This window comes from Penicillium chermesinum (assembly GCF_028974085.1).
Source record: "Penicillium chermesinum strain IBT 19713 chromosome Unknown utg000006l:1.0-2335141.0:1.0-2336784.0, whole genome shotgun sequence".
NCBI classification, from domain to species: Eukaryota; Fungi; Ascomycota; class Eurotiomycetes; order Eurotiales; family Aspergillaceae; genus Penicillium; species Penicillium chermesinum.
Genome location: NW_026695316.1, coordinates 629,206 through 653,454, shown reverse-complemented (window position 1 = coordinate 653,454; position 24,249 = coordinate 629,206). Strand labels below are relative to the sequence as shown.

The window sequence follows — 24,249 nt, the reverse complement described above, 5'->3', positions numbered from 1 at the left end:
CATCCCCTGTTTGGCCATTGCCTTTTCTCATGATTTGGGTTCCATCTATCTTATAATTGGTTGGGCAGAGGCATCAAGCGTTGACGGAATGGTTGTACATAGTAACATCGGGAGTGCCGCCATATCATGACTCTAACGAATTTACTGCCCTTTAATATGTTCTCCCCTACCTATCGTTCTTTAGGTGTATAGATCTCCACATTCCAGTGGCATGTAATCCGCTCGGTCTCGGCCGTTCGTCCGGTATTTCGGGCTTATGATCTGCGAATTTCATCATTTTTATCGCCGCCACCAGATAAATAACCTTCTGCAACGAATTCCCCCCAAGCTATTTACCCTGCTGGACTCTGCACGAAAACAATCACATTGAAACGACTCAAATAAATCACCATGACAATCCTCAGCAAGACCCTCCTCACTATCACCAGCCTCGCCACCTCTGTCGGCTGCTTCCTCGCCGACTGGAACGAAACCCACATCTACAACGACCGCTGGCCCCCACACGCCAAGTTCCACAATGGGCAGACCATGTCCATGGGCGCCCTGCTCGGCCTCATCACTGCATTCTACACCTTCCGTCCTGCCCGCTCGCCCGAGCTGCGCAGCCATGACCTGGATGTGGTCGCCTGGGTCGGGGCGCTGTACTGGGTGACGCAGCTATCCGCCTTCTTCTACCCTGGCAGTTTGGCGGTGGACCCGGAGTTTGGGACCGGAGCGCCGCAGCTCTATGTCTGCGCAGGCGCGTTGTCGCTGTTGGCGGTAGGGGTGTGGTTGGAGAAGGGTGCTTTGGCGCGGAGGGCGAAGAGGGATTAGGTTTCTTACGGTTGTTTGGGATGTCGCACGTTCTCATGGGATGGAAGATACCGATGATGTTGGTCGCATTTGTTGTATGAAGATTGCTTCGCCACTGATTCCACCCACATACTCAAACCGATCATCCAAGCTATATATATTCAACGCTCTAGGGACCGATGATCGTTTCCGACAAACTTGCCCGAGAGGGGTGGGTGTAATGCCACCACATGGCGTCTCTCCGCCGGGGATAACGAGCACTTCACAGTGTGGCGGTCCAGAATATTAGATGCGGCAGATTAAGAAGTCTTCCTAATACTTGTGGGGGGGGGAAAGAATTATCAGACGTGGATCTGTTTACTTTTTCGAAGACAACATACTCAGAAGACTTGGTGGTATATCTCTTCGCTGCGATAGAATGTTCCGTATAGGGCAAGACCGTTTGGATTCGCTTGGCATGGTATGTTTGGTGGGACGGAAGTTCCTTCGACCCCGTGGTCTTTCGTACAACTCGTTTGATGCTTCGGTCAGTTGCTCGTCAAGCCAAACGGTCCATCCTATGAAGACATTCATTTTGATCCTTTCGGGCTCGGAATCTCTAACGTCTGTTGCCATGGTCCATCTGCAAGGCTTCGAGTTGGTGTTACGATGAGAACAGGAATCCCCTGATTTGTATGGTAAGAAGCCAAATGTCATATCTCTCGTGCAAATATTCTCAAAGCTGGGGTACCCCATCTATCTATATACGTTGCAATAAATAAGATCGCATGTTTCACAATAGTGTTTATCCAACAAAGGACCGTGGCTTGCTCAAGACTACCGGGGACGGTTCCAGCTCGGGTGATTATCTATGCTTGGTCTAAAGTCATTCTTTTGGCGGATTGTATATTGCACGCGCTAGGAAGATCTTCGCTCAAAGGATTCAAAGTGCTAACAGCTGAAAACTTTCCACGCCAAGGCTGCAGCGGCAAGTTATTCCAAGGGTTAATCTACTCACTGGTATAGTACTGCCCGTCAGCAGTGGTAGAGGCAGAACTCAGTGCTCTTCTCCAAGAATGTTCAAGTAGGGATTCGAGTTTGTCCTACACTGGCAGCACCTCCAGCCTAGTTTACAGGGACTTGACTAGGAGAACTTGGACAGGATAGAATCTCGTTAATACCTTGAAGGTCCCTAGGCTCCATTACATGTGCAGCTGCAGAGAACCCCTAATCAAAACCGCTATTTACACTCGTCACTGGAAAATGCCACTTCTAACAGGTTTATAATTGCACAGGAGATAGCTGGGAAGAGAGCATATAATGAGAGAGAAAAAAAGACAGACACACAGAGACAGAGAGAGCCATCCTCGTAACATAGAAGAGACAGTCGGGGGTATTATCATGACTCAAACTCCACGACCTTACTAACGATCTCGGCCTCTCCTGCGCCAGAGACAGCATGGTCTTTCTTGCTTGGGCCTTCGCTATCGACCCCGTTATCAAGCAGAGAGGATGCCTCGACTTCGGCACCTTCCAGAAGATCGCGGTCTGTGTCACGGACGCCCCTACGCTCAGGGTCGGCGCCGTACGCTCCGGCACCCCAGCTGGAGATACCGCCGGCCATGGCAGAGGCAGAGGCGCTGGAGCGGCGGGGGTAGTCCTCTTCGTCGTCCTCTTCATCATCTTCGTCGCGACCGAGTGCGTTACGCTCGATCTCGCGCTGGGCCTCGTCCATCCGCTTCTTGACTTCAGCGGCCATACGAATGCCATCAGTGACGATGTTGTCGAGGACCCCGCGCAGGCCTTTGCCGGGTGGAACGATCCCGCCAGAGGCTCCGGCGACAGGGACGCTAGCGCTGGCGGAGACTGGAGAATGACGCGCGCTGCCGAGTTTGGAGAAGGTTGTAAGGTTGGATGATGCGGAGGAGGAAGCGGCGAGCGCGGCCGGGTGAGGATGGTCGGATAGGTGGAAGGACTGAGGGAAGTAAGATTCGAAGAACTGTTCCAGGAGCTCGTCGGCTAGGACGACCATTCGGAACGTGGGCAGGGTGATGTGAAGGGGTCTGTTCGGGTCTAGGGCTGGGTTGGCGGATTCGGATCTTGGTCGATGCTCGCTGTTCGCAGCGACGGACTTGGGTTTCGACTCTCCTTCCATGTCAATCAAGTCCTCTTCGTCGTCGCCGCCGATAACGAAAGAGTCTAGCTTTTCAGTGGCTTCGGTTGTCGGATCGGCTTGAGCAGCCTTCTGGTTTTCGGGATGGCTGGGGTCGGCGTATTCAAAGCACCTGCGGATGAACGCACTGACACTGCCCAAGAACTTCTCTTCGGTGGTGAGTTGGATGGACTCGGCGTGGTGAGGGTTGCTCAAATCTTCGGTAGATTCCGTCGCGACCACATTGCCCTCGAATCCTCTCCGGGATAAGAAAAGGAGAGCTTCCGAAATTTTGAGAATGCCTTCACGGTCGACCCGGCCATTTCCACTATCATCGTAGAGGTTGAAGAAGTAATTGATGTTGTTCATAATGTCAGGGGAACCCTTGAGACGCGCAAGACCGTTGACCACATTTTGGAGGTTCAAACCCTCCTCCGGCTCCGTAGACCACTTCCGATACAGACGCTGCATGAACTCATGGTCTGCAGGTTGTCGGCGGTTGGCCCATAGAAGCGACTTGCCGTTGCCACGCATGCTATTATAGCCCTGCGAGTCTTTTCGCGGCCCTGGAGAGTCTGAAACAGCCCACTTCGAAGTGGCAGCTAAGAATTCCCGGAAAGCATCATAGTCCATGTGCGTGGGACTCGGCCCGAGACCAACGCGTCCAACCTCCGTATCTGCAGGGGGGCCAAGGATGGATATCCGTTCGGACTTCTTCTTCTCCTGCTTCCTCCGCTCTTCCTCCAAGATCTTCTGGTGTTGCTGCCAATGGTATAATGTCTCGTAGAAACGATCGTAGATTGTGCCAAGGTCGTCCACACTGAGACGCTTGCTTTCTGGGCCGAGGTTACGAATAGACGTTCGCTTCGCAAAGTTCTCAATATTCTCCAAAACAGCATCCTTGTGCTTTGCACGGGTTTCGGTGATTGTACTGTGTGTGATGCTGGAGAACTCTTTGAAAGCCACCACCATCAGCTCCTGGAACCTCGTGATGGCGCGCAGCTTGGGATTCTCGGATCGTGGGTGGGCCGATTCATCTAGCCGAGAGAAGTATGACTTGAGAATTGAAATGAAAGAGCCATCGTCTTGAATGTCAAGAAGTTCCTCGCCATTGATGCGAAGAATGGCAAGACCAACTTGGAAGAGCACTTTAGGTCCTTCCAGGAAGAAGACATCCAGGACGCGGAATGCAAATACAAGGGGCATAGAGTTGATATAAAGAGAAAGAAACCACGGGAGGGAGACAACAGAAAGCTGTACATCGGATTTGCAGAGGTGCTCCCAAAGAACGGGCATTGTCTTTTCCACGAGAGATTCGAAAACCTTCTGGTCAAGTAATGTCCCGTACATGGTGGTCGAATAGTACCCAGGAAGAAGGCGATCGCAGAGAACAGACAGGAGGAAGAACGCTTGCGACTCGGACATATAACTAGTGAGTGTTAGCCATCTGCTCAGAGCTTGGGGAGGGGCTAGCCATCAGGTGCACGAACATTAACAGAGCAGCGACGACGATATTCATCGCTTGACAGTAGCCAATCTCTGCATTTGTCCAACTATATGCCGTAAGGACTCTTCTCAGACGCCCAATGCCTTCTTCACTCTGGAATCCAGGATACTCTGGTAGACTTCGGTTCAAGTCCTTTTCAATCTCATCAATGGCGAGAGATTCTTGGCCCTCGAACTTAGCCAATGTCTCTTGGTATAGCTTTGGTGAACGAATGCGAAGGAACAGGGATCCGGAAGTGAGCTCCCAGATCTCGCCTCGGAGGCGGTTAGGCAAACCAACACGGATGAGTTTGTGGAAGGTCGGCTGTCGAACAAGAGTGGCATTGCGCCCATTTTCTATATTCTTGTTAGATGGACGAGTTGGCAGAGGTGTGTGCATAGTTGGAGCATACCACGAAAGTATTCGCTCCACAATCGCATCTTGCTGCGGTCACGGAGCTTGCGAGCATCACCTGGATATCGAAACAGCATGCCAAGCCCAGCATCAGGGGGCTGTCGTGCATCTGGATCGCCGCCTTCTTTGCCTTCTTTCCCGTCTTGCGCCTTGGCCTTGGCCGCGGCGCCAGAAAGAAGGTATTCAGAATAACAGTCTGTAACAACAAGTCTCAGGTTATCCACCTCCTTCATGCCTTCGCGGAGTCCCTTCTTCAGAGTATCACAGAATCGTTCGCAGGCCTGCCTGCTACCAACCAGCTGCAAGATCAGACGTTGAGGCGCAAAATTCGGCTCTTGCTGTTTGTTCAAAAGCCCATTCCATGTCGTCAATGCGAGAGAAAACACATCCTTGGCGCTATGCAGTCGCTCTACTCGCCGAATGCACGAAAGTGGTAGAGTAAATCCATTCCCAGATGGACCAGTACCGTGGGTCTGGCCAGCCCAGCTAGTCGAGGCGCTGAGAGTAGAGGAGGGTGTGAAGCTGGTAGGTTGAGTGGAAAAACAGATGAATCGTTCGCTAAGGTGAAGACGGCCCGTATAGCGATTGCCATGGTGGTCGATCCTGCGAGAGCCCTCGGTCGAGCTCGAGGTGGTTGGGAGTGGCAGAACAAGCTCGGCGGTAATCTCTTGCAAGGGGTTCTGTGAGTCGGGGAGGCGGAATTGCTGACGGAAGAGGGAGGCTTTCGAGGGATTGTCGGTCGACGAGGTAAGAGAAGGAATATTGAAGTTGGCTTGGTCCACCAGGGATTGAGCCTTCTGGACGAAGGAAGACCAACCGGATGGAAGCATGGTGCAGGTCGGAACCACTCCCAGGTCGGCAGGTATTGCGAATCCGGTGATGTCGAGGGGCGGGACGGGAGCTATAGCTGCAACTTGGAACAGCAAGCTAATCCGGGCAGAGAGGATGTGAATTTGCCCGTTCTTGGCTCAAGCGAAATCCCGAATGTCATTTTACAGCATCGATCGCTCTTTGGCCAAACCCTGGGCCTGCGGTGCAGGAAAACGTGGGGAAAGGAGTGTTTTGATAAGAGGGGGTTTGCAGGCTTCCTCCCCATCTTCCGCCCCATCACAATCACGTGGCCAGCCTTGCTACGCTGCCACGCTATCTTGGGCTGAGTATAGGGTCGTTTTAATGCAGACAACACAAATTATAATGGGGAATTAAAGTAGACTTATGTGGAATTGGTCTTCGGGTATCAAAATATGAACACAATCTTCATTATAGGAAATTCCGCTGAGGAGTCGGCCGTGAAAAATCATATGGTCATGAGGACCATATATCGATCTACAGAGCATAAGAATATCAAGCCATCAAAATACTAATCCCTCCGCCAATTGAGAATGTTTGTTCCAATTTCCCGTTTCTTAAATGGCAACAGTCCGATGATCCACCAGCAAGCTTCAGAAGTTCTTGATGTTTCTATCAAATCAAATGCCTGGAGTCAAGACGGTTGGTTCCCCAAGCACTTGGAGAGGTGCCGCAATTTAGTGGTCTTCTGAGTGGCGGACCTCTGCACCCTCTACATACGCAGGGAGGTCCTCCTCAGAAGAATCAGTCATCAGACCCTGCTTCTCAGAGGTGTTTCCGTCTTCCCAAGCAGCCTTGTGCTCTTGGGACTTACGGCCACGGTAGCGCTGCCAGACGAATACAATAGCTTTGCCGACGAGCATACCGATAACACTGGCAGCAAAACCAGCGAGACCACCGATGAGGCCAGGAACAATGATGAAGCGAACAATGCGGGAGAAGGTACGGGCTAAAGCGCCATGGGGGTGGTGCATGTGGTGAGGGTGGTGGTGACGGCCCTCGTCGTAATCGGGGTGCAATTTTTCTCCATGTTCTCCATGGTGAGGATGATGACCCATAGGACCTTCATCATCGTCGTGCTTGTGGTGGCCGCCCATACCCTTGACGCCCTGGTTCTTTCCATGGCAGCCCTTGCGGCCAGCCTTCCCCATGCCAATAATGCGGTCCTTGGCGGATCGCAGCAGACCCTGGATGCGATGGAAGACAAGATCTTGCAGGCACTTGGCCTTCCCATTGCACTTTTTCCAGGACAACTTCTCGGGAGGGGGTGCGGTCTCCTCGATGTTAGTGTCGGCGATAAGTACACCTCCCGAAGGTGTCTGGATCAGGGTAATAGTGACGGTGTCGACAGGCACTGGGTGGGCTTCCAGGTCCAAGATAGTGAAACGGACATCAAGTAGGTCGGTGCCTGGCGCATCGGAAGGGGCTTGGAGTGGCGTAATCTCCAGGGCGTAGCCTACGAGCACGGGCTCCGACTTTTGGCCATCCGCGGCATATTGAACAGCACTGATGGGAAGAGGGGGGACAGGAGGGAATATTTGGTGGTTGTTAGCCAGCAAATGGTTATCTTCGAGGGAGAATTCAAGAAGCTGTATGTTTGTGTCAGCGATGTCAGGCGCCCCGCGCAGGGTAGTTGCATAGGGGGTTTGGCTTACCAGGCTGGATGGTTTGCCATCAGTCCAGCTGACGACACCCTCTGCATCGACCTCACGGAACGGGCAATCAGTGCAAGGAAGAACCACCCCGAAGGTGACATCTTCGGAAGGCACTGGTTGAATGCTCATGGGTGCATCATCGATTGGAGGGGCCTCCACGAATTCAGGGTTCATCTCGGGTATGACGAGGAGAGCATGGGCGCTCATGGCGGCCATGCCACCCAAGAGGATGGACCGAGTAAGCATTTTGAACGTGAAAGATGAAAGAGTGGACGCAGTTGATGGAGGAAGCGGAGGGAGTAAGATATTTGAGGGGAGATAAAAGGGCGATCCAGTTGATCCGCTGATGGGGCAGGTGGAGAAGGTGACGTGAGCACCTGCGTGGCGCATGCCCTAATTGGCTGCAGCCGATACACTCAATAGAACAATTCCCCCTTGGGCCCCTCAGCAGCAATTCTAGCCTACCGTTTAGTCGATTTACGCCTCTGCCGTGCGTACTCCTTGTAGGCTGAGGTTTGCACCGGTCCCACTCTATCCTACTAGTATTTTAGTAAAATCCTCAGGAGCTCGCGACCAATATTTAATGTGAGATGCTATATATAGCATGACCCATCTTGCCGCCAAGCCTAGGAATCTCGTTTCAGAAATAAGCAGCAACCAACGCGTAAGAGAGACTTATTGAATAGGTTTGTAAGCGACGGGAGTCTATCCTAGAACAGACATGCGAGCAGTTTCCAAGGAGAGACCAGTATCGATCACTTGAAGCTCTATTAACCCTGGTGGTACTTAAATGCTGTACTCGGTAAGTAATATCTGATAGAGGTAAACTTTGGTACTTGGATTGTATGAACGCACTGGTCTATACTGTACGAGATGATCATTATGCAGCGGCTAAGCAGTGATCCTCATATCTTCACCCAAGTATTGATGAGTCTTGTAGAGTGAATGAGGGGCAAACTTTGTCGCGATGATGTCTTGCCACCTTTGCAATGGCTGTGCAATCGTTGATTTGGAGGAAGAGAAAAGAACGATGAGTCTTCAAGGCATTATCTCCAATGAGTGATGAGACGCTATCGGTGAGGATTCTATTTAAGTTAACTACTAGAATTCACTACTTTGATTTATGATCACAACAAGGAACGACGTTCTTCTTTAGAGACTTATTCCTTTTGTTGGACTCTGCTACTATCTTGTCATCAGCCAAAACCTGGAGCACATTAAGTAGCCATCGAAAACGCCACAGGCCTCGACTAGTTAGATTTCAGGAACATCCAAAACTTGGGCCTGATCGAATTGCTAAGCAGTAAAACAATTGTAGGCCTGGACCTAATCAAATCGTGCAATCATCACACCCATCCATATCTCAAAGCAAATAGCTCAAAATGAAAGTACTCGGGTATCACGGTCAAAGATAGTTCTTCCTTCCTCTAATCCCAGAGCTCATAGTCGGGAAAGTAAGCGTCGTGAATGCGGCGGGCATATTGAACAAGGACGGGGCGGTTCTTGATGTACGCCATGGTCTGGGGAGCACTGGTTCTTATTAGCCTTATCCTGCGAGGTCTGAAATACCACGCAACCTACGCCTTGCAGATTAGGCCAGAAATAATAAACCCGAAGACGACAGCATCGGCCTCCGTGGGCTCATCACCACCCCAGACCCAGAACGGCTCCTCGCCGCGGCACATGACATAGGAAGCCTCAATGGTCTGAGCGAGCATATCCCAAATCTCACGGCGGATCTCCAGATTTTCATCAGGAGTAAATTTGCCCATGCCCTGGCCCTTGAGAGTACGCATTTGCTTTTTGTACATGACCTTGCCGAGAATGATGCGCATCAACAAAGGGACCGATTCGAAGGTTTTGTCACGCATGACAGTGTAGTTGGCAACCCAACGCTCATATCCCTACAGTGCATTAGTTACTTGGAGCGATTTGGGACCCGGGTCTGCAAATTAACGCAGCTCCCTTTATATACCTGGAAGGTGTAGAGCTTATCTTCCAGCAAGGCCTGCAGCGAGAGATCCTGAAGCTTTTCTGTGCCGGTAAGATCGCCATTCAGATAGTTCATACGGCCACTGCAGATGAGCTCCTTGATGGCGAGATCTGAATCGGCGAAAGTCTCCTTGCCGGAGGCCGTCTCAATCGTCACATATGGAATCTTGCCTTGAAGGACGTTGGGAATAGACCCGGCTTGAACGCGGTAAGGAATAGCTGCGAAGCGAAGACGCGCCTCGAGCTTGGTAACAAAGGGCGACCAGACATACTGTCCATCCTCAGGGAAGCCGCCGAAGACAGTGATCGTACTCATAGGTGTAGTACTCATAGTTGCGGGGTCTTTCGATCACGACTAGCTAATTCGTTGTGTTCGAAGTTCTGATAGGATAATGTCTGAAGTTTGGAAGACTGTGGGAGGGGAACGAATAGTGTCGAGGGAACGAACGAAGGAAGTATGTAAACGAAGGAAATATTCGTACCTCTTCGACGCGTCCACCTCAAAACCAAAGACCGCAAGACGCGAGCGTGATTCATCAGTCCCAGCCCCGATAAACACTGACTCTTGTCCCACTTGAGCCTCTCAATAACTTATTCTGGTAGAGCTCAACTTTATTAAGGTGCAGCTAATCGCCCTAATCGAACAAGCACGCCATATCCCGGTCATCTAGCCTTTTGCAGCAGCCCATAAGCAGAACAGTCGCCCCATTTAGTAGTTCTTCTCAGCTACAGACCCTCACGTCCAGATTCATCCTCCGAACTCCAAAATGTGCCCATTCACTGCTCCACACCGCCGTTATCATATCGATAAATCTTTGCGTTTTCCTCAAATCCATCAGTCATGACTATTGAACATGATCTTGTCCACCATCATGCGAGCTAAATGCCAAAACTCAGGAGCGTAACGAAGGGACCCTGCTTGCCTCCATAGGTTTTCTGCAGGTTCAGGGATTCCTTGATTTTCTGGGACTCGCTGACTCCCAATCCGTTTCCAATTCTCCGAGCCCGTCTGGACAGGGGAAAGTGTCGACTCAAAGATGAGGGAGCTGCGCAAATGAAATAACATGGAATGGATTGCTAAGTTTGATGGTGAGTATAGAATTTTGGCAACGGCCATAGGAAGCTACTAGTGTCAATCTGCTCACATACCTTGCAATATTGTGAAAAGATTTAACGTGCCAAGCTGTGATAACTCTTGAGCCAGAGAATCGTCTATTGGGCTTTGTCATATCTGTCGAACAACCCGTGGACTGAGACAATCGATAGATGATTCCTCCAAAAACGCGTTACTGTCCATAGACGCAGCGCGCTAAAACACTCTGCAGCCGACTGTGCTTGGAAACAAGCCTCAGGACACACAACGTCCATTCTTAATTCTGGAATGAGAGTTCTCGGAGGTGAGTTATGGAGTATGGTCAAAGCTGCATCAATGAGTAATATGAATATCATAACTAGTTCTCGAATAGTATCAGTGACCTGTTGCATGGCTGAGTCTTTTCAACACATCTTGTCAGTTCCTCCTCTGCAAATTGTTTCCACCAGAATTTCGAAGGCTCCTCAAGCTGCATATGTCGATGTGATGCTTTCATCGATCCAATATTCCTTGCAAGCTTCAAGCAGTTAGAAATAAGCTTCCAAACAAGGACTTTCACCATACCGCGACCATTGATGCATGCCTGTGCCTCCTTACTCTAGCCTGGATATCGGCTGAGCTTCTCGTTTTAGCAGGGAACAAGCAAGGTAGGATGCCTGCAGGCACTGTGTTCTCTCCTTTCTCGTGTCTTTACGTGCATGTGAAGAAGGACCGTACAGATCGAAATATTTCTGGTTGAACACAAATTCTTCGACAACGCCTAGAAATTGTTTCGCTATATCCCTCTCTACCTACTTGGGAGATAGACATGCACCGATAGCCATGACACAGAGCAGGGGTGCGAATGCCGACGATGCCTGAAAGAGTGGACAATGCACTATTGGACAATGAGGGTACCATAAAGACCAGAATCCAACCAAGAAACGACGGATATTACCCGGCGAAAATAAAGGGGCGCTGGCTTCATGCACTGTTGATGACACTTTTTGTTTGACAATATTTTCATGTTTCTTACGGTCAATAATTTCCCGTATACCCGATAGCAACTCAGTCGACTTTGCTGTTAACAGGGCATCATCCAGCGTATCAGATACGGCTTCATAGGCCTCGAAAGCCATTTTCTGCTCTCTCTCAAAAGAACTTTGGTCTGTAAATCTCGCTATGCCTCCTATGCTCGTGAAATAGAGCATATGGCCCATCCTCGCTGCAATCAGGATGTCGAAAGTGGACACGCGCGCATAATAAGGAAATCCAGCTCAGAGACGTCGATTGAGTAATTGTTCAGCATCTCAAAGTTGCCTTGTGCTTCCGTATCTGTAGACTCTTCTGCCTTGAAATCAGGTACAGAGGCATAATCTCCATGGGTTTTGGATAAGTATGCTAAAATGTGTCGCTCTCGAGATGTGAATACCCATTGTTCAACGCATCAACACTCAGCTGGTTCTCTTGGAAGGGATTCCCAAAGACAGTGGGATGCATTGATAGTGGCTCCTTTGGGTTTTGGCTATCCCACGAGTTCCCTGGGACAGAGCTGCTGCGTCAACTCTCGTCTGTTTTACGCCGGATTGTGCAGGTTTTTTGGTGCCTTCGAAGGACATCTCTTTTTTAGTTAGCAATTTTCCAACGACCATCCGTCTTTACTGTCTACTTACTTCCGTTTGAAACTAGTGCGGCATACAGAGCATGTATACGGCCGGGTGGGGGCTGTCTGCGGCTTGTTAACGGTTGCTCTTGAGTTTCCAGCCACAACATACGGGAGGAAGCGGTATGTCGTTTGAGATGCTCCGAGCGACTGTAAGTTGCCAAGCATAAAGGACAGATCCATTCGCTTGCCATGTTGGACTATTTTAGAGTGAGAGAGGACTCAGGCCCTAGGCACCATGGCTGGCAATCATGCGGGGAAATTTAAAATGTGGGGGCATGGGGCATGACGGGTATAGCGGAATTGTACTGCGACCATGAATGTCTAGTAGTAGACTGTGCTACCAAAGATTGTAATTCAGCCGTGCAGTGGTGTAGACACTATCTACAAAATACCTACATAGTATGAAGTACATGGCACTTACATTGGATATAGTATAACCAAGGATATCACCACGCGCCTTGTTCCAGTTACGAAGACGCCTTCCGAATTGCGGAAGGCGCTTGAAGTACTCGGTGCTCGAATATTGTAATCGTCGCATAACCGAACTCATAGTAGTATTGGCCTCTCTCGGTCGTATTTTATCCTATATTTGAGCTTATCTTAGAATAGGCTTCACAAGGGGGACCAATTCATTACGTAGAGGACCCCACAAAAGATTACCATGAGCGTATACTAGTAAAGACAGTTATAAACTCCTAATGGATCAGTACATGGACTAGAATATGAATAATTCAAGGGGACGGCAAATTTACATCTCATCGTATAGTAACTTATAGGCACAAATGCCTGTGCATAAAAGGAAGTTACTTTGAAAAGTTTCGGGGTGCAAGTGATCGACTGGTTTCTCATAGATTTAGGGTCAATCGCCAATCTATAGCCCTGAAAACTCAGAATCCTACAAAAATTCCCAAGATCAGTTAAGATTTCAAATGGTGATCATCGTTTTCCTTTCCCTAATGGGAAGTATGAAGGGCTCAGCCTTTGCACCGTCTATGCCCCTTGATTGAGCTCCATCTTCTATCGAAAGATACCCCTCCACCCCTAGCTATCAAGTGCTTCCTCCCTTCCCAATCTCACGAAGCCACGCGCCATGTATTTCCAACTTCTGCCCCGGCCAAATCTGTAACTCCCAACCATCCCAGGCGCCATCGCCTGCCATCTATAGCCATGCCGTACTCCATCCCCTATTATTACACAATTCGGCGTGCATTGGCTCGAACTCGTGTCATCCGAACCCTCTTACTCGCTTTCTTCGTGTTCAACCTTCTCGAGCTACAGTGGATCCTCAACCGAGTCGCCGAAGCCGACGCCGTCCACCACAACAAGCCGCGTCGTCAAGAAAGGATCTTCATCGCCAGCGTGAACTGGAATAATGAGCTCGTGCTCCGGACGAGCTGGAATCATGCGCTTGTCGACCTCACCACGAGACTTGGTGCTGACAATGTGTTCGTGAGTATCTATGAGAGCGGCAGCTATGACAACACAAAGGGCGCGTTGATGGAGCTTGATGCCGAGCTGCAGCGACTGCAAATACCTCGTTCTATCATCTTGTCGCCCGTCACGCATGAAGATGAGATCAACTCGACGCCGGGGGATGGCTGGATCTCGACGCCGAAGGGCGAGCTCCCGCGTCGCATTCCGTATCTTTCTCGTATTCGAAACCTTAGCTTGAAGCCCCTTCACGATCTAGCAGAGCAAGGCATTACCTTTGACAAGATCCTTTTTCTGAATGATGTGGTGTTTACGGTTGGTCGAGCATATCCCACGGTGTTCTTCCCCGGTGCTCATGTATAGCGCAGGCAAGCGACGTCTTCGAATTGCTGGATACGAACGATGGTGAGTATGCCGCAGCGTGTTCAATGGACTTCTCGAAGCCGCCCAAATACTACGACACGTTCGCCCTCCGGGACGCAGGCGGCCACGAGACTGTAATGCAGACATGGCCGTACTTCCGCAGCTCTGTCTCGAGAGGAGCCATGAAATATCTAGAGCCGGTTCCGGTGCAAAGCTGTTGGAATGGAATGGGTAAATGCCCACTGAGCCCCTGCCCTAGCCTCATTCAAGGCTGACGGACTTTAGTTGCCATGCCCGCTGGCCCTTTCCTTACCATCCGGCCCCTGCGATTCCGCGGGATCCCGGACTCCCTCGCCGCATTGCACCTCGAAGGCTCAGAGTGTTGCTTAATCCATACGGACAACCCTTTATCGTCAAGGAAGGGCGTTTACATGAATCCTTTAGTCCGAGTCGGATATAACGGCGACTCATGGGGGGCTGTGAACCCTGCAACTAATTGGCTTTCGGCACGGTCTATCCTGCAAGGCTTGTGGATAAACAGGATTCGGCGGTGGACGTCGACGGCGTGGTTGAAAGAGTGGATTGTACAGCGGCGCATAGACGAGTGGGCTGCTTTGAGCCCTTCGAACCGGGAACCCGGGAGAATTTGCATTATTAATGAGATGCAGGTCCTAGATGTTTATGGCTGGGCTCATGTCTGATCTTCATGTTTAATCTTGAGGGATGTCTGCACATGTATCATATCCATGGAAGGTGTTTTTGAAGCGGTTTGATTTTGTACATTAGTTGAATGCAGGTTATTAGTTGTTTTATGTACACTGTGTCGTAAGCAACTCAGATATGGTCGGTATATAGCTGGTTTTTGGGCGACAACATGCAAGTTATGCAGAACTCGTATCTGTGAGGTAGCTCTCGGTGATATCACGTATTTAGAGAAGCTCAGACGGATTCTTTATGTGAATTTTCCCGAAAATTGTCAGGGCTCTGCAGTGTTTTCTTCCTCGGGAGGTGCCTCGGGCTTTGGCGGCGCCGGCTTCGGTGGTGAGGGAGGCGAAATCCAGAAAACAGGGTACCGACGCTGAATATTATTGAATAAGGTAGCGCAGGCAACGAGTATGGACGAGGAAAGCAACACGATTGGTAAATAGTACCACGATAATTCCCAAATTTCCTCGTTCGTTGCCGGAAGCAAGGCCGTCGCACCAGCCGGAGGGTGCACCGTGCCAGTGAGTTGCATCACCACAATGGCAATTGCGGTAGACAGTGAGGCGGCGACCCAGCGCACAGACTCAAATTGGGCCTGATCATGGATCAGACTGAATAGTTTGGTGATACAGAGTCCCGTCAATGCGCTAAAGAAATGCCCGAATATAAGGGCCCGCGGCTGAGCGAGAGGGCTTTCAATAGCGCCGAAACAAAGGACGGCAGATGCTCCCTAGGTCGAAGTTTAGCTGCGAGTGGCGGAGTTGGGAAGACACCTCCACCTACATAAGAAGCAATTATACCGGGCACATGGCGTGCTTTGAAATAGTGAGAATAGTTGAATATGGATTGGAGCACACAAAGGCCGCCGAACGCGGCTATAAAGGACCATGCGGCGACATGATATTTATTTAGCGGCTTTGGAGGTTCAGATCGGTAGCCGAGCCAGTAAGAGATTCCCTTAGGGAGACGACTCAGTCGAGATTGCGACATTGAACAATTCGTCTGGAGGTTATATGGAAGGGGAAGATCTACAGCGAAGGAAAAGACATGAAGGAGATTCAAGGAAAATCCGGAATCTAACGCAAAGCGGCTTAGGGTGCGGGGTGCGGAGAAACTTGGAATTCAGGGTTGTTGGAGTCGCCCAATCGGGACATTCAATGAGTAATGGAAACCGCCAGCCGCGGCCCAGGGATTTGGAGGCTTTTACATCATTGGAGAGTCAGCCGCGACAGCCTACGGGTAGGACGGAATGTACCTAGGTATTGGGAACAAAGATGACAAACATATTATTTACTAGCATCTATATATAGTCTGTCCTCGAGGTCGACTGCGATCCTTTGAAGTTCAAATAAGTTGATTTATATCTGCTTTTCAGCTGGATTCTAACATGCAGAGCGAACTTACTTCAAAGCAGACATTACTTAGTGTCCTCGAAAATAGTGTTAAACGAAGTATTGACAAATCAGCTCTAATCAATGCGTTGTGTTCCTCCGAAATGACTCTATCGCGAACTCTGTTTGCCCTTGGACGGCACTTCTCCAGTTGACCGGGTTCAAGAGTACGTACCTTGCGGCGTATACAGTACAGTACAGTATCATGCGGTTGACTTCACATGTTGCATCCGTAAGAGAATGAGTAGACTTGCGGAATTTTGAGAAACTGTTCGAGTAACATGAAAGAAAAAATAGTGAAACTAATTTCAATAAAGAGCATATCCGAACAAGTACTACTATTCATCAAACTGAAATTCCTGTGAATCATCGCCAAGCCAGATGCGTATCTCCTTTAATGCATAGAGGTCATTGTCTGGGACTGACTGTCGCACTTTCTCGTCATACCACTCGTAATACGACCAACCCCTTCTAAACTCTCTCCAAGCAGCCGACAAGAACCAAAATCTATGATTGGGTTATCACCATCAACCATAATGTTACTTGGATTGATGTCACTGTGAGCCAGTCCCAGAGGATAAAGATGCCTGATCCCACTCTCGATACCAGTCAAAAAAAAACCCGCTGTAGACTTTAGTCGTTTGGCGTGTGCTTTTTGACCGTCTCTTCATGAGACCGCAAGGGTTGACCTCTTCTCGCAACTAAAATCGCAACTGTAAAGCGATCTTTAGTGCCTTTCTGGAATCTCCAGTTCCAATCGAAATGTCACTGGAGAGATTGCTGCCTGCCAAAACTTTTAGGAGGTGCACAGAATATTGCCAAGCTGAATCTTTCTGCGCCGGAGCTTTTTGGCTGCGTAGGTGCGCGGACACGATGCACACAAGCGCGAGCCGTAGCTTTCCCAAAGAGACGCTGCATCCGGGTTCCGACAAATATAACGACTTCATCAGTGGCTGCGGGAACGGGCAAAAGGGAAGCTTCCAGACCTATTCCCTCGCTATCCAACTTCTCTGTGGATTGGAGATCGGCAATTTCTAAGCCATCACATTCCCCATCTTCCCTGATCAATACTGTCAATGTGCCACCATCCATATGCGGAGGACAGTAATCGCCCTCTCCAATAATTTCCTCTTGACAGACATAGTGGTGCAGACCCACCGACTCATAGTCAAGAAGGGGGGGTACCTGTCAATGTTACATCCGGTCTGAGTATTTTATTAGACAGTGTATCGAGGAGAGGGCCTCGCAAACGCTTCCACTCCTGCATTCAAATCCATCACCTCGGTGAGCAACAGTGATGGGTACCAAAGTAGGACAGGGAGCTCATACATCATGTATCGCTTTGATGGATCGATAAAGATCTGAAGGGGGCGAAATGTGACTTTTCTCTTCGTCACCTTTGCGAAAGATATATAGGCTTTCCTTGGCCGCTGCTTTTCCACGAATGAGCTCCGTACCGAAGGCGTGGTATCCCCTGGTACTTCTTTTCAGGTCCGTTGGGAGTTGGAAGAAGTTCTGTGCCTTTGAAAGTCAGATTTGACGTTGAGTAGTGCTTTAAACGCGGAAAAACTTACATTCCGCGGTACACATCGAGCAAAAACCCTCTTCAGTTCAGGGGCCCATAGGCGAAAAGCGCCATACTTGAGAATTGCATGTTGTACCTCCAAGATGGTAACTGGGTTCTGCGTTTTCGTCAAGTCGATGAGGGGCAAACAGTCCTTGGGTAACATGCTGGCGAGGGGCAGAAGTGGAGACGCTTGTTTAGGGAAAGTCTCCACAATCAGTTTTCTACGGAAGGCGTTATAGACCAAAAGTCTCAAATCAAAGTTCCCCGATGACCAAAAACGTTTTGCGAAACGCGAACTGCAGAACCAGAAGGTTTGGCGTTCCGCGACTGACTCATTCTGTCCCTTAAAATAAGGCGAATGCGTTGATCCCAACTTTGCCTTCCTTCCACCTTCGCGATGGCCGCCGTGGGTGGAAAGAAGAAAAAGGGGTTGTCCCCGTGGGTCGACCAAACTTCGACCATCAACCGATGATTTTGAACAACGAGCGCATGCGAAGAAACTCCTGAAGATAACAGAGCAGCCGAAAGCCATTGCTGAAGAAGGCGGAAATTCCCCTCATGATCGATTCCTGCAATGTCTGGACACAGTAATCGCCCTGACAACCGGGATGCGTGACGGCGAGATGCTTCAATAGCTGGGCCGCGATACGCCCTGCTGAGCGAGTATGTGGACAGCACACCTACTTCCTCAGATCTCATTTGCCTGCTCCGCGTGGTATACACAAGGGACATACGGCTTCACGGGAGTTCGAGGAACCGGCGAATAACACCTTCCGGTCCATACAACGACAGGTTCTCCATGCTGGCGCTTTCAAACAACGAGATCATGCATCAGCGCTCGGCTGACTATATGCGATTCACCAACAGCTCCCTTGATCACAAGCACCAAGTCGTCCACAGTCCCGAGGAATTTGAGGTAAGCGCTGACCGCCACGCAGAAGCGGCGGTAGTCCTCGTCACGGATCAACTCTCGACTCATTGTAACATCTGCATGATGGGTAGACCAAAAGTCAAGGCATCGCTTGAGCAATGGGGTTGGCAGGACTTCGGGGACGGGGTCTCCTGTTTTAAGCGTCTGATCAATGGCATTAAGAACTGCCATGATGTCGCCGATTCCACGGTGATCTAAAAGGCCCCCATGCTGCGCAAGACGAGACTGAAAATGCTCGGGCAAAGACGCGGAAAGGAAGAGAAGACGGGCCAGGTGGTGGTTGAGATCTTGACAGAGCGCTTTGATTTGGGCGAGGTGTTCACTGTCGAAGGGAGAGCTGGAGAATTCTAACTTGAGCATGGCGACTGGTCCGTCAAGAGCGGATAGGCTCTCCGCAAGATGGAATGCGAGGTCTTCGGCGACCAAGCCTTCCTCACGGTCAGGTTTTCCCCAGCACGATAGAAGAAGCGCATAGTGGTCAGTGAGGGATCGGACAGCACCGGAAAGAGAGCTGCAGACATGTCGGGTGGCGGAGGGTGGTCTTGGGAGAAGCTGCAAGATTGCAGCCGCCGCAGACCCAATAAGGACCAGTAGCAACCGCCGCCAGAAAACGCTATAGCCAGCTCCCGGGTTGCCATATTGGGGGTAATAATGGTAGTCAAAACTGTATCCGACAACGAGAAGACAGGTTGCACAGCCCATCATAACAGACTGTAGAAGGACAGGGGGAGAGAAAATCCGTAGCCACATTAACATTGGAACGACCACAGCCATGACTGCCGCTAGGCCGTACGAATTCCCATTGCCATTACCAGAACCAATGTACCAGGCTACCAGGCCGACGACACCACCGATAACACTTCCGGCGAAACGAGAGACAAGTGATAATGTGAAGTCAGACATGTAAACCAGTACCGTGGTCTGACCCATAATCAGCGCCCAGAGACCTTTCTCGCGGTAATAAAAGCTTGCAGAAGACGGGATTACAGCCGGAATTCCAAGAGCGATAGTCACACAGACCATACGCAGAGCGTACATACCCTCGCTGTTAATAAGCCAATGGTAAATTGCCAGGATGACGCGCCCGATGCCACCCCGTTGTCGGGCACGGTATCCGCGACTCATGCGAAGGCTCTCCTGTGCTGCCTTGGTCTTCCGCTCCTGTTCCTCTGGATCAACAACTGTGTTCTCTGCCGCTTGGACGGGAGCCACGGCGCTCTTACGAAACACCCAGTTGAACGCATAACCCAGTCCTCGGGGAGCCAAAGCCGAGTCGATTTACGTTCTTTCATCAAAGCTAATAGGTGCTCGAGGATCCGTTCCCAAGATCTGGCAACAGCGATGATCTGCTCTTCGATCACCATCGCCAATGCTATCGCTCGCAATCTGTAAATACGACCCCTACCGAGATCTTTCAGGGCCCCATCCGCGTCAAACAGATCCGCGTTGACTTGAAGAAGTCGCTCCGTAGTATCATTGGTGAAAGCCATCCGTTCTGCCCTGAGGTTCTCCAAAATCGTCTGGGCATTCTCCTCCAGCTCGTTGAACCTCTGCTGAGTTGGCCGATTGAACCATCGCGCCGAATTAACAGCTTTAATGCTATCAGCAGTGATGGTAGTCGCATCCGTGCAAATCGGTAGGATCCTGCTGCTGGGCTCTTGAAGAGCCTCATGCATTTCTTTTCGGAACCCTTCGTGCTCAGGGCTTTGTATGGCATGGACCATACTAGCACTCTGAATCAATTGGCGCAATCCAGCTTTGCGGGGTTTCTTCTTCTCGTCAAGCATCTCCGAGAAAGTATCGGCGTCGAAAGTCAGAGTGCGGAGCTTCTCCGCCTTTGCCTGTCCTCCAACGTGGGCAATGTGCGACTCCAGCAGTAACAAAGTTCTCATTGTAGCCTGTCGCAAAGGTTCGTTCAGGCTCTTAACATCATGAGCATTCCACCGACCAACCGAAAAGTCCAACGGCAAGAACCCGAGGGCCGGCTGTATTTTTCTGTACAAACCGAGAGTTCCCAGCTTCAATTTCTGCAGATCGGACATTTCAGCGACCTTTCCATGGCATAAACTGGCAATTGTCACATCCAGAGGAGCTTTCAACAAGCGTACAAGATCTTCATATCCTACGAGGACAACGTGAGAAGTCGACGTCGGGAAGAATACGATCTGACACACCAACCCTAGACCAATGCCGATCGCGGAAGGGATAAGGAAGACCTTCGGGATGGTCCCGTTGAACGAAGGTAGCAGTGGGCCAAGCGTCAAATAAACATCCATAACAATGGTACCAAAGATCTGGCACAGAACAAACTTCGGGTTGCTTGCTCGAAGACGAGCCTAGGTTCTCCATCTCAGCCGATTACTCTCGAAGTAGAGGATTGAGGCAGCTTACCAGGCAGTATATCATCAGACATATCATGCAAAAGAAATCGCCGAGACACGAGCATCCAGCATCCATCCATCATAGAGGAGTACCTGCGCGACATTGGCAACAGGGACTCCAGTCGCGTTAGCCTGCTGATAAGCTTGTTGGCCCATCGCTTGGAGCTTCGCCTGTTTTTCAGCTACTGGCCTTGCCGCTTGTGCAGCAAGCATGGTGATCACGCCCCAACCCCATCCGAGCGCCATTCCAAAAATCAGCGTAAAAGAGGCCAGAATGTAAACAAAGACCATGCTGTTCGGCGGTACCATGAATAGCACCATTGTCGCGAAGAAGCTCGCAATCCCAATGGTGTTCAGCGCGGGATGAATGAAGATCATCAGCGTCGCAACCCATGCTGCGACGGAACAACGAAAAAGAGTCTTCAGATCGGCTGCATTGAAGTGATTCAGCAGTGAAGGAAGCTTCCATTGCGACTTTGGTTTGGCCGCGGCCGAGGGTGCAGCTGGTGCCGACGCTGGCGCACCATTTTCTTGAGCAGACATGACCGTCACTCTGGTCCAGAACTCGGTGACGGCCACTCTGGTAGTCCGAAGATCTGCTTTCGAGAGGGGTGCTAAGGGGGTAAGTCAGGATAGACCTTCGTTCCACCTTGAAGGGCCTGGGGGCCAAAGGGCGGCTGAGGTAAGATAATAAAAAATCCCTCCAGGGCTGCCCAGACGCGCCAATGTGACCTTCTTTCCGCATCGGCTCGCGTTAAAGTGCTATCGTCTTGGCTTGATCTGCGCTGCCCCGCACTATATGTGTAAACCTACTTCCTCATTCTATAGATTCATTGGCCACTGCGAAATGTGGGCCTTGCGTATCGCACGGGGGACGACGCTTAGGGGAGTTAGCCTACCCTAGTTCTAGCGGCTGTCTTTCCCCCTCAAATCTAGACTGGGCTATCTGGACCCTTGAGTTATCTGATCCATTAATATCGACTGGCAGAGGCATCCAGAGATTGTAGGCGAGTGGGTGGTCCTGTTTGAAATGTTGGCCTCCAAAGCAGGCAGCCTACAATCGACTACGAGTACCCTCCAAGGTTGTCAACCAACACTAGGAATAAAGCTTGGCGGTAACGCGCACAATTGCCTTAACTCACGAGGGATTTTTTTGATTTTTCCTTTTTTTTCTTTTTTTTTTCCCTTGGCTCAGTCCCAAAGTAGAAATGAGGATGAGCCTTTTGTCGGACCGACTCTCGCAGGATTTTCGGGGCCAAACCGCGGCCCACAGGGTTTTAACAGGCTCGTCACGGCTCTAGCATCACCTTATCGTGCATGATTATTCTCGAGTTCAGCGTCTATTCTTGGGCTATTCGATGCAACCAGCAATATGACCTAAACAATATGTACACAACCCGCAGTCGATTTTTCAATGTGCGAAATTTGGGACCTGGACCCAATTGACCCAATGAAGGCTGATCCAGTGGGTCTCCATGCCCCAAGCTAAGAAGATGTCGTGCTCGACGCGTTCAAATTTTAGGTAAGAGCGGATCTGTAAAAATGACGGATTTCCTCGACTTCCTGGAAACATATCTTGCTCGTAGTAGGCTAGAAGGCCCCCGGACTCTGGAGCCATGTCGAAGGCCAAGCGAGACCAAGATGCTATTCAGCCAGACACCGACAGGCCGGAATATGAAAATGACATCAAAGGAGAGATGGAGCTCAATGTCGGCGGTCGCGGTGCGACTCAGCGCCGTCTACGAAATTACCAGGTTACCATGATCGGGTTCTGTGGTGGAATTGGGACTGGCTTGTTTGTGGGGACAGGGTCTGCGTACGCCAAGGCTGGTCCTGCTGGGCTTCTCTTGGCCTATATTATTGTCGGCATGGTGCTGTGGGCTGTTATGCAGAGTATTGCGGAGCTAGCTACGCTTTTTCCCCACTGCTGGTATGTACGATCGACCTTCTTCGGACAAAAAGTTGTTGACTTCTGGCAGGTTCTTTCCCGCACTGGGCTACTCGCTTCATTGATCCCGCGGTTGGCTTCTCGTTGGCGATATCCTATGGTTACTGCTATACGATTGCGATCGCCTCGGAGACCTCTGCAGCGGCGGTGATCGTATCATATTGGACTGACATCACGCCGGCTGTGGTGATCAGTGTGAGCTTGGTCCTCATCTTAGGTATCAATCTGATGAGTGTTCGATTCTATGGCGAGTCGGAAGTGGTTGGAGGCGCCATCAAGATCCTTTGCTTCTTGGGCTTGGTCATTGTGTCGCTCGTCATCACAGCTGGAGGAAGTCCAAACGGCCAGACTATCGGTTTCCGCTACTGGCACAATCCTGGGCCTTGGACTGATTTCGATGGCATCAAGGGACCGACAGGCCATTTCCTGGGCTTTTTGTCATCCTTCGTTAACGCCTCGTTCAGTTTCATTGGTGTCGAGACTGTCGTGATTACAGCTGCAGAGTCGGTTGATCCTCATCGAGCGATTCCGAAGGCTGCTCGCCGCGTCACATATCGCATTGCGTTCTTCTACATTCTCGGTGCTCTCTTGATTGGCATTATTGTGGACCCCAGGAACAGTGGTCTGACTTCGGGGGATAACAATGCGAATAGCTCTCCTTTCGTGATTGCCATCAAGGAGGCTGGTATTAACGTTCTTCCATCCATTGTGAACGCTTGCATTCTCATCGCGGCTTGGTCTGCGGGTAACTCCTACTGCTGGGTTGGATCACGTATGATTTTGGCCATGACCACCGATCATCAGCTCCCGCAATACTTTGGCCGGGTGAATAAGAAGGGCGTTCCTTATGTCGCGGTGGTAGTGGCTTGGCTATTTGGGCCGTTGGCCTATCTGAGTAAGTCTCCTCAGGGATAGCTGTGGGCATTATTAACTGACATGAATTAGGCCTCGGAAGTGGAGGTGCCTCGCAGGCCTTCACTTGGCTACTGAACTTGAGTACCATCGCTGGACTCATTGCTTGGGCAACCCTATCATTCTGTTATATTCGATTCTATGCAGCTATGAAAGCACAGCGTGTTTCGCGTGATACGTTGCCTTGGAAAGCACCACTGCAGCCATACGCGGCTTGGTTTGGCTTTATTGGCTCTATAATCATTACCTTGGTTGCCGGCTTCGAAGTCTTCTTAAAGGGTCATTGGAATACCTCGGACTTTGTCGCATCCTATGTTGGCATTCCCATCTTCATTGTGCCAATTGTCATCTGGAAGTTATGGCATAAGACGAAGGTAGGCATCTATCTTCAAGCTACCAGGACCAGTAAGCTAACAGATCATGAACAGATCCAACGTGCTGCCACGATCGATTTGTGGTCAGGCCGACTCCAAGATGGAGAGATTCCACTACAGGAGGAAAAGCCCAATACATTATGGAACCGCTTTGTTGACTGGATTTTTTAAGCGATATTGGCGCGTACA

General features: G+C 50.4%; 9 protein-coding genes across 9 annotated transcripts; 3 read left to right on the top strand and 6 right to left on the bottom strand.

The window, feature by feature from the left end:
• Positions 1 to 390: 390 nt before the first annotated feature.
• On the top strand, positions 391 to 813 carry N7468_008023 (uncharacterized protein; the record flags this gene model as incomplete). The annotated part of the gene is made up of 1 exon (XM_058477319.1): positions 391 to 813. The coding sequence occupies one exon, from the start codon at positions 391 to 393 to the stop codon at positions 811 to 813; it is 423 nt and encodes a 140-aa protein (XP_058327664.1).
• Positions 814 to 2,170: 1,357 nt separating this feature from the next.
• N7468_008022 (GTPase-activating protein) lies at positions 2,171 to 5,653 on the bottom strand (the record flags this gene model as incomplete). The annotated part of the gene is made up of 3 exons (XM_058477318.1): positions 2,171 to 4,352; positions 4,414 to 4,765; positions 4,822 to 5,653. The coding sequence occupies 3 exons, from the start codon at positions 5,651 to 5,653 to the stop codon at positions 2,171 to 2,173; spliced, it is 3,366 nt and encodes a 1,121-aa protein (XP_058327663.1).
• A 696-nt stretch (positions 5,654 to 6,349) lies between these two features.
• N7468_008021 (uncharacterized protein) lies at positions 6,350 to 7,573 on the bottom strand (the record flags this gene model as incomplete). Its single annotated transcript, XM_058477317.1, has 2 exons — positions 6,350 to 7,261; positions 7,328 to 7,573. The coding sequence occupies 2 exons, from the start codon at positions 7,571 to 7,573 to the stop codon at positions 6,350 to 6,352; spliced, it is 1,158 nt and encodes a 385-aa protein (XP_058327662.1).
• A 1,181-nt stretch (positions 7,574 to 8,754) lies between these two features.
• N7468_008020 (glutathione S-transferase family protein) lies at positions 8,755 to 9,650 on the bottom strand (the record flags this gene model as incomplete). The annotated part of the gene is made up of 3 exons (XM_058477316.1): positions 8,755 to 8,857; positions 8,909 to 9,231; positions 9,303 to 9,650. 3 exons carry the CDS (start codon positions 9,648 to 9,650, stop codon positions 8,755 to 8,757), a joined length of 774 nt encoding a protein of 257 aa, XP_058327661.1.
• A 3,574-nt stretch (positions 9,651 to 13,224) lies between these two features.
• Positions 13,225 to 14,552, top strand: N7468_008019 (glycosyltransferase family 69 protein; the record flags this gene model as incomplete). The annotated part of the gene is made up of 3 exons (XM_058477315.1): positions 13,225 to 13,803; positions 13,857 to 14,082; positions 14,137 to 14,552. 3 exons carry the CDS (start codon positions 13,225 to 13,227, stop codon positions 14,550 to 14,552), a joined length of 1,221 nt encoding a protein of 406 aa, XP_058327660.1.
• A 275-nt stretch (positions 14,553 to 14,827) lies between these two features.
• N7468_008018 (HPP family protein) lies at positions 14,828 to 15,546 on the bottom strand (the record flags this gene model as incomplete). The annotated part of the gene is made up of 2 exons (XM_058477314.1): positions 14,828 to 15,286; positions 15,340 to 15,546. 2 exons carry the CDS (start codon positions 15,544 to 15,546, stop codon positions 14,828 to 14,830), a joined length of 666 nt encoding a protein of 221 aa, XP_058327659.1.
• A 1,166-nt stretch (positions 15,547 to 16,712) lies between these two features.
• N7468_008017 (uncharacterized protein) lies at positions 16,713 to 17,039 on the bottom strand (the record flags this gene model as incomplete). Its single annotated transcript, XM_058477313.1, has 1 exon — positions 16,713 to 17,039. The coding sequence occupies one exon, from the start codon at positions 17,037 to 17,039 to the stop codon at positions 16,713 to 16,715; it is 327 nt and encodes a 108-aa protein (XP_058327658.1).
• Positions 17,040 to 18,325: 1,286 nt separating this feature from the next.
• N7468_008016 (uncharacterized protein) lies at positions 18,326 to 21,369 on the bottom strand (the record flags this gene model as incomplete). The annotated part of the gene is made up of 3 exons (XM_058477312.1): positions 18,326 to 19,698; positions 19,851 to 20,781; positions 20,920 to 21,369. The coding sequence occupies 3 exons, from the start codon at positions 21,367 to 21,369 to the stop codon at positions 18,326 to 18,328; spliced, it is 2,754 nt and encodes a 917-aa protein (XP_058327657.1).
• Positions 21,370 to 22,442: 1,073 nt separating this feature from the next.
• Positions 22,443 to 24,231, top strand: N7468_008015 (putative amino acid permease; the record flags this gene model as incomplete). Its single annotated transcript, XM_058477311.1, has 4 exons — positions 22,443 to 22,719; positions 22,806 to 23,669; positions 23,720 to 24,060; positions 24,115 to 24,231. The coding sequence occupies 4 exons, from the start codon at positions 22,443 to 22,445 to the stop codon at positions 24,229 to 24,231; spliced, it is 1,599 nt and encodes a 532-aa protein (XP_058327656.1).
• Positions 24,232 to 24,249: the final 18 nt, after the last annotated feature.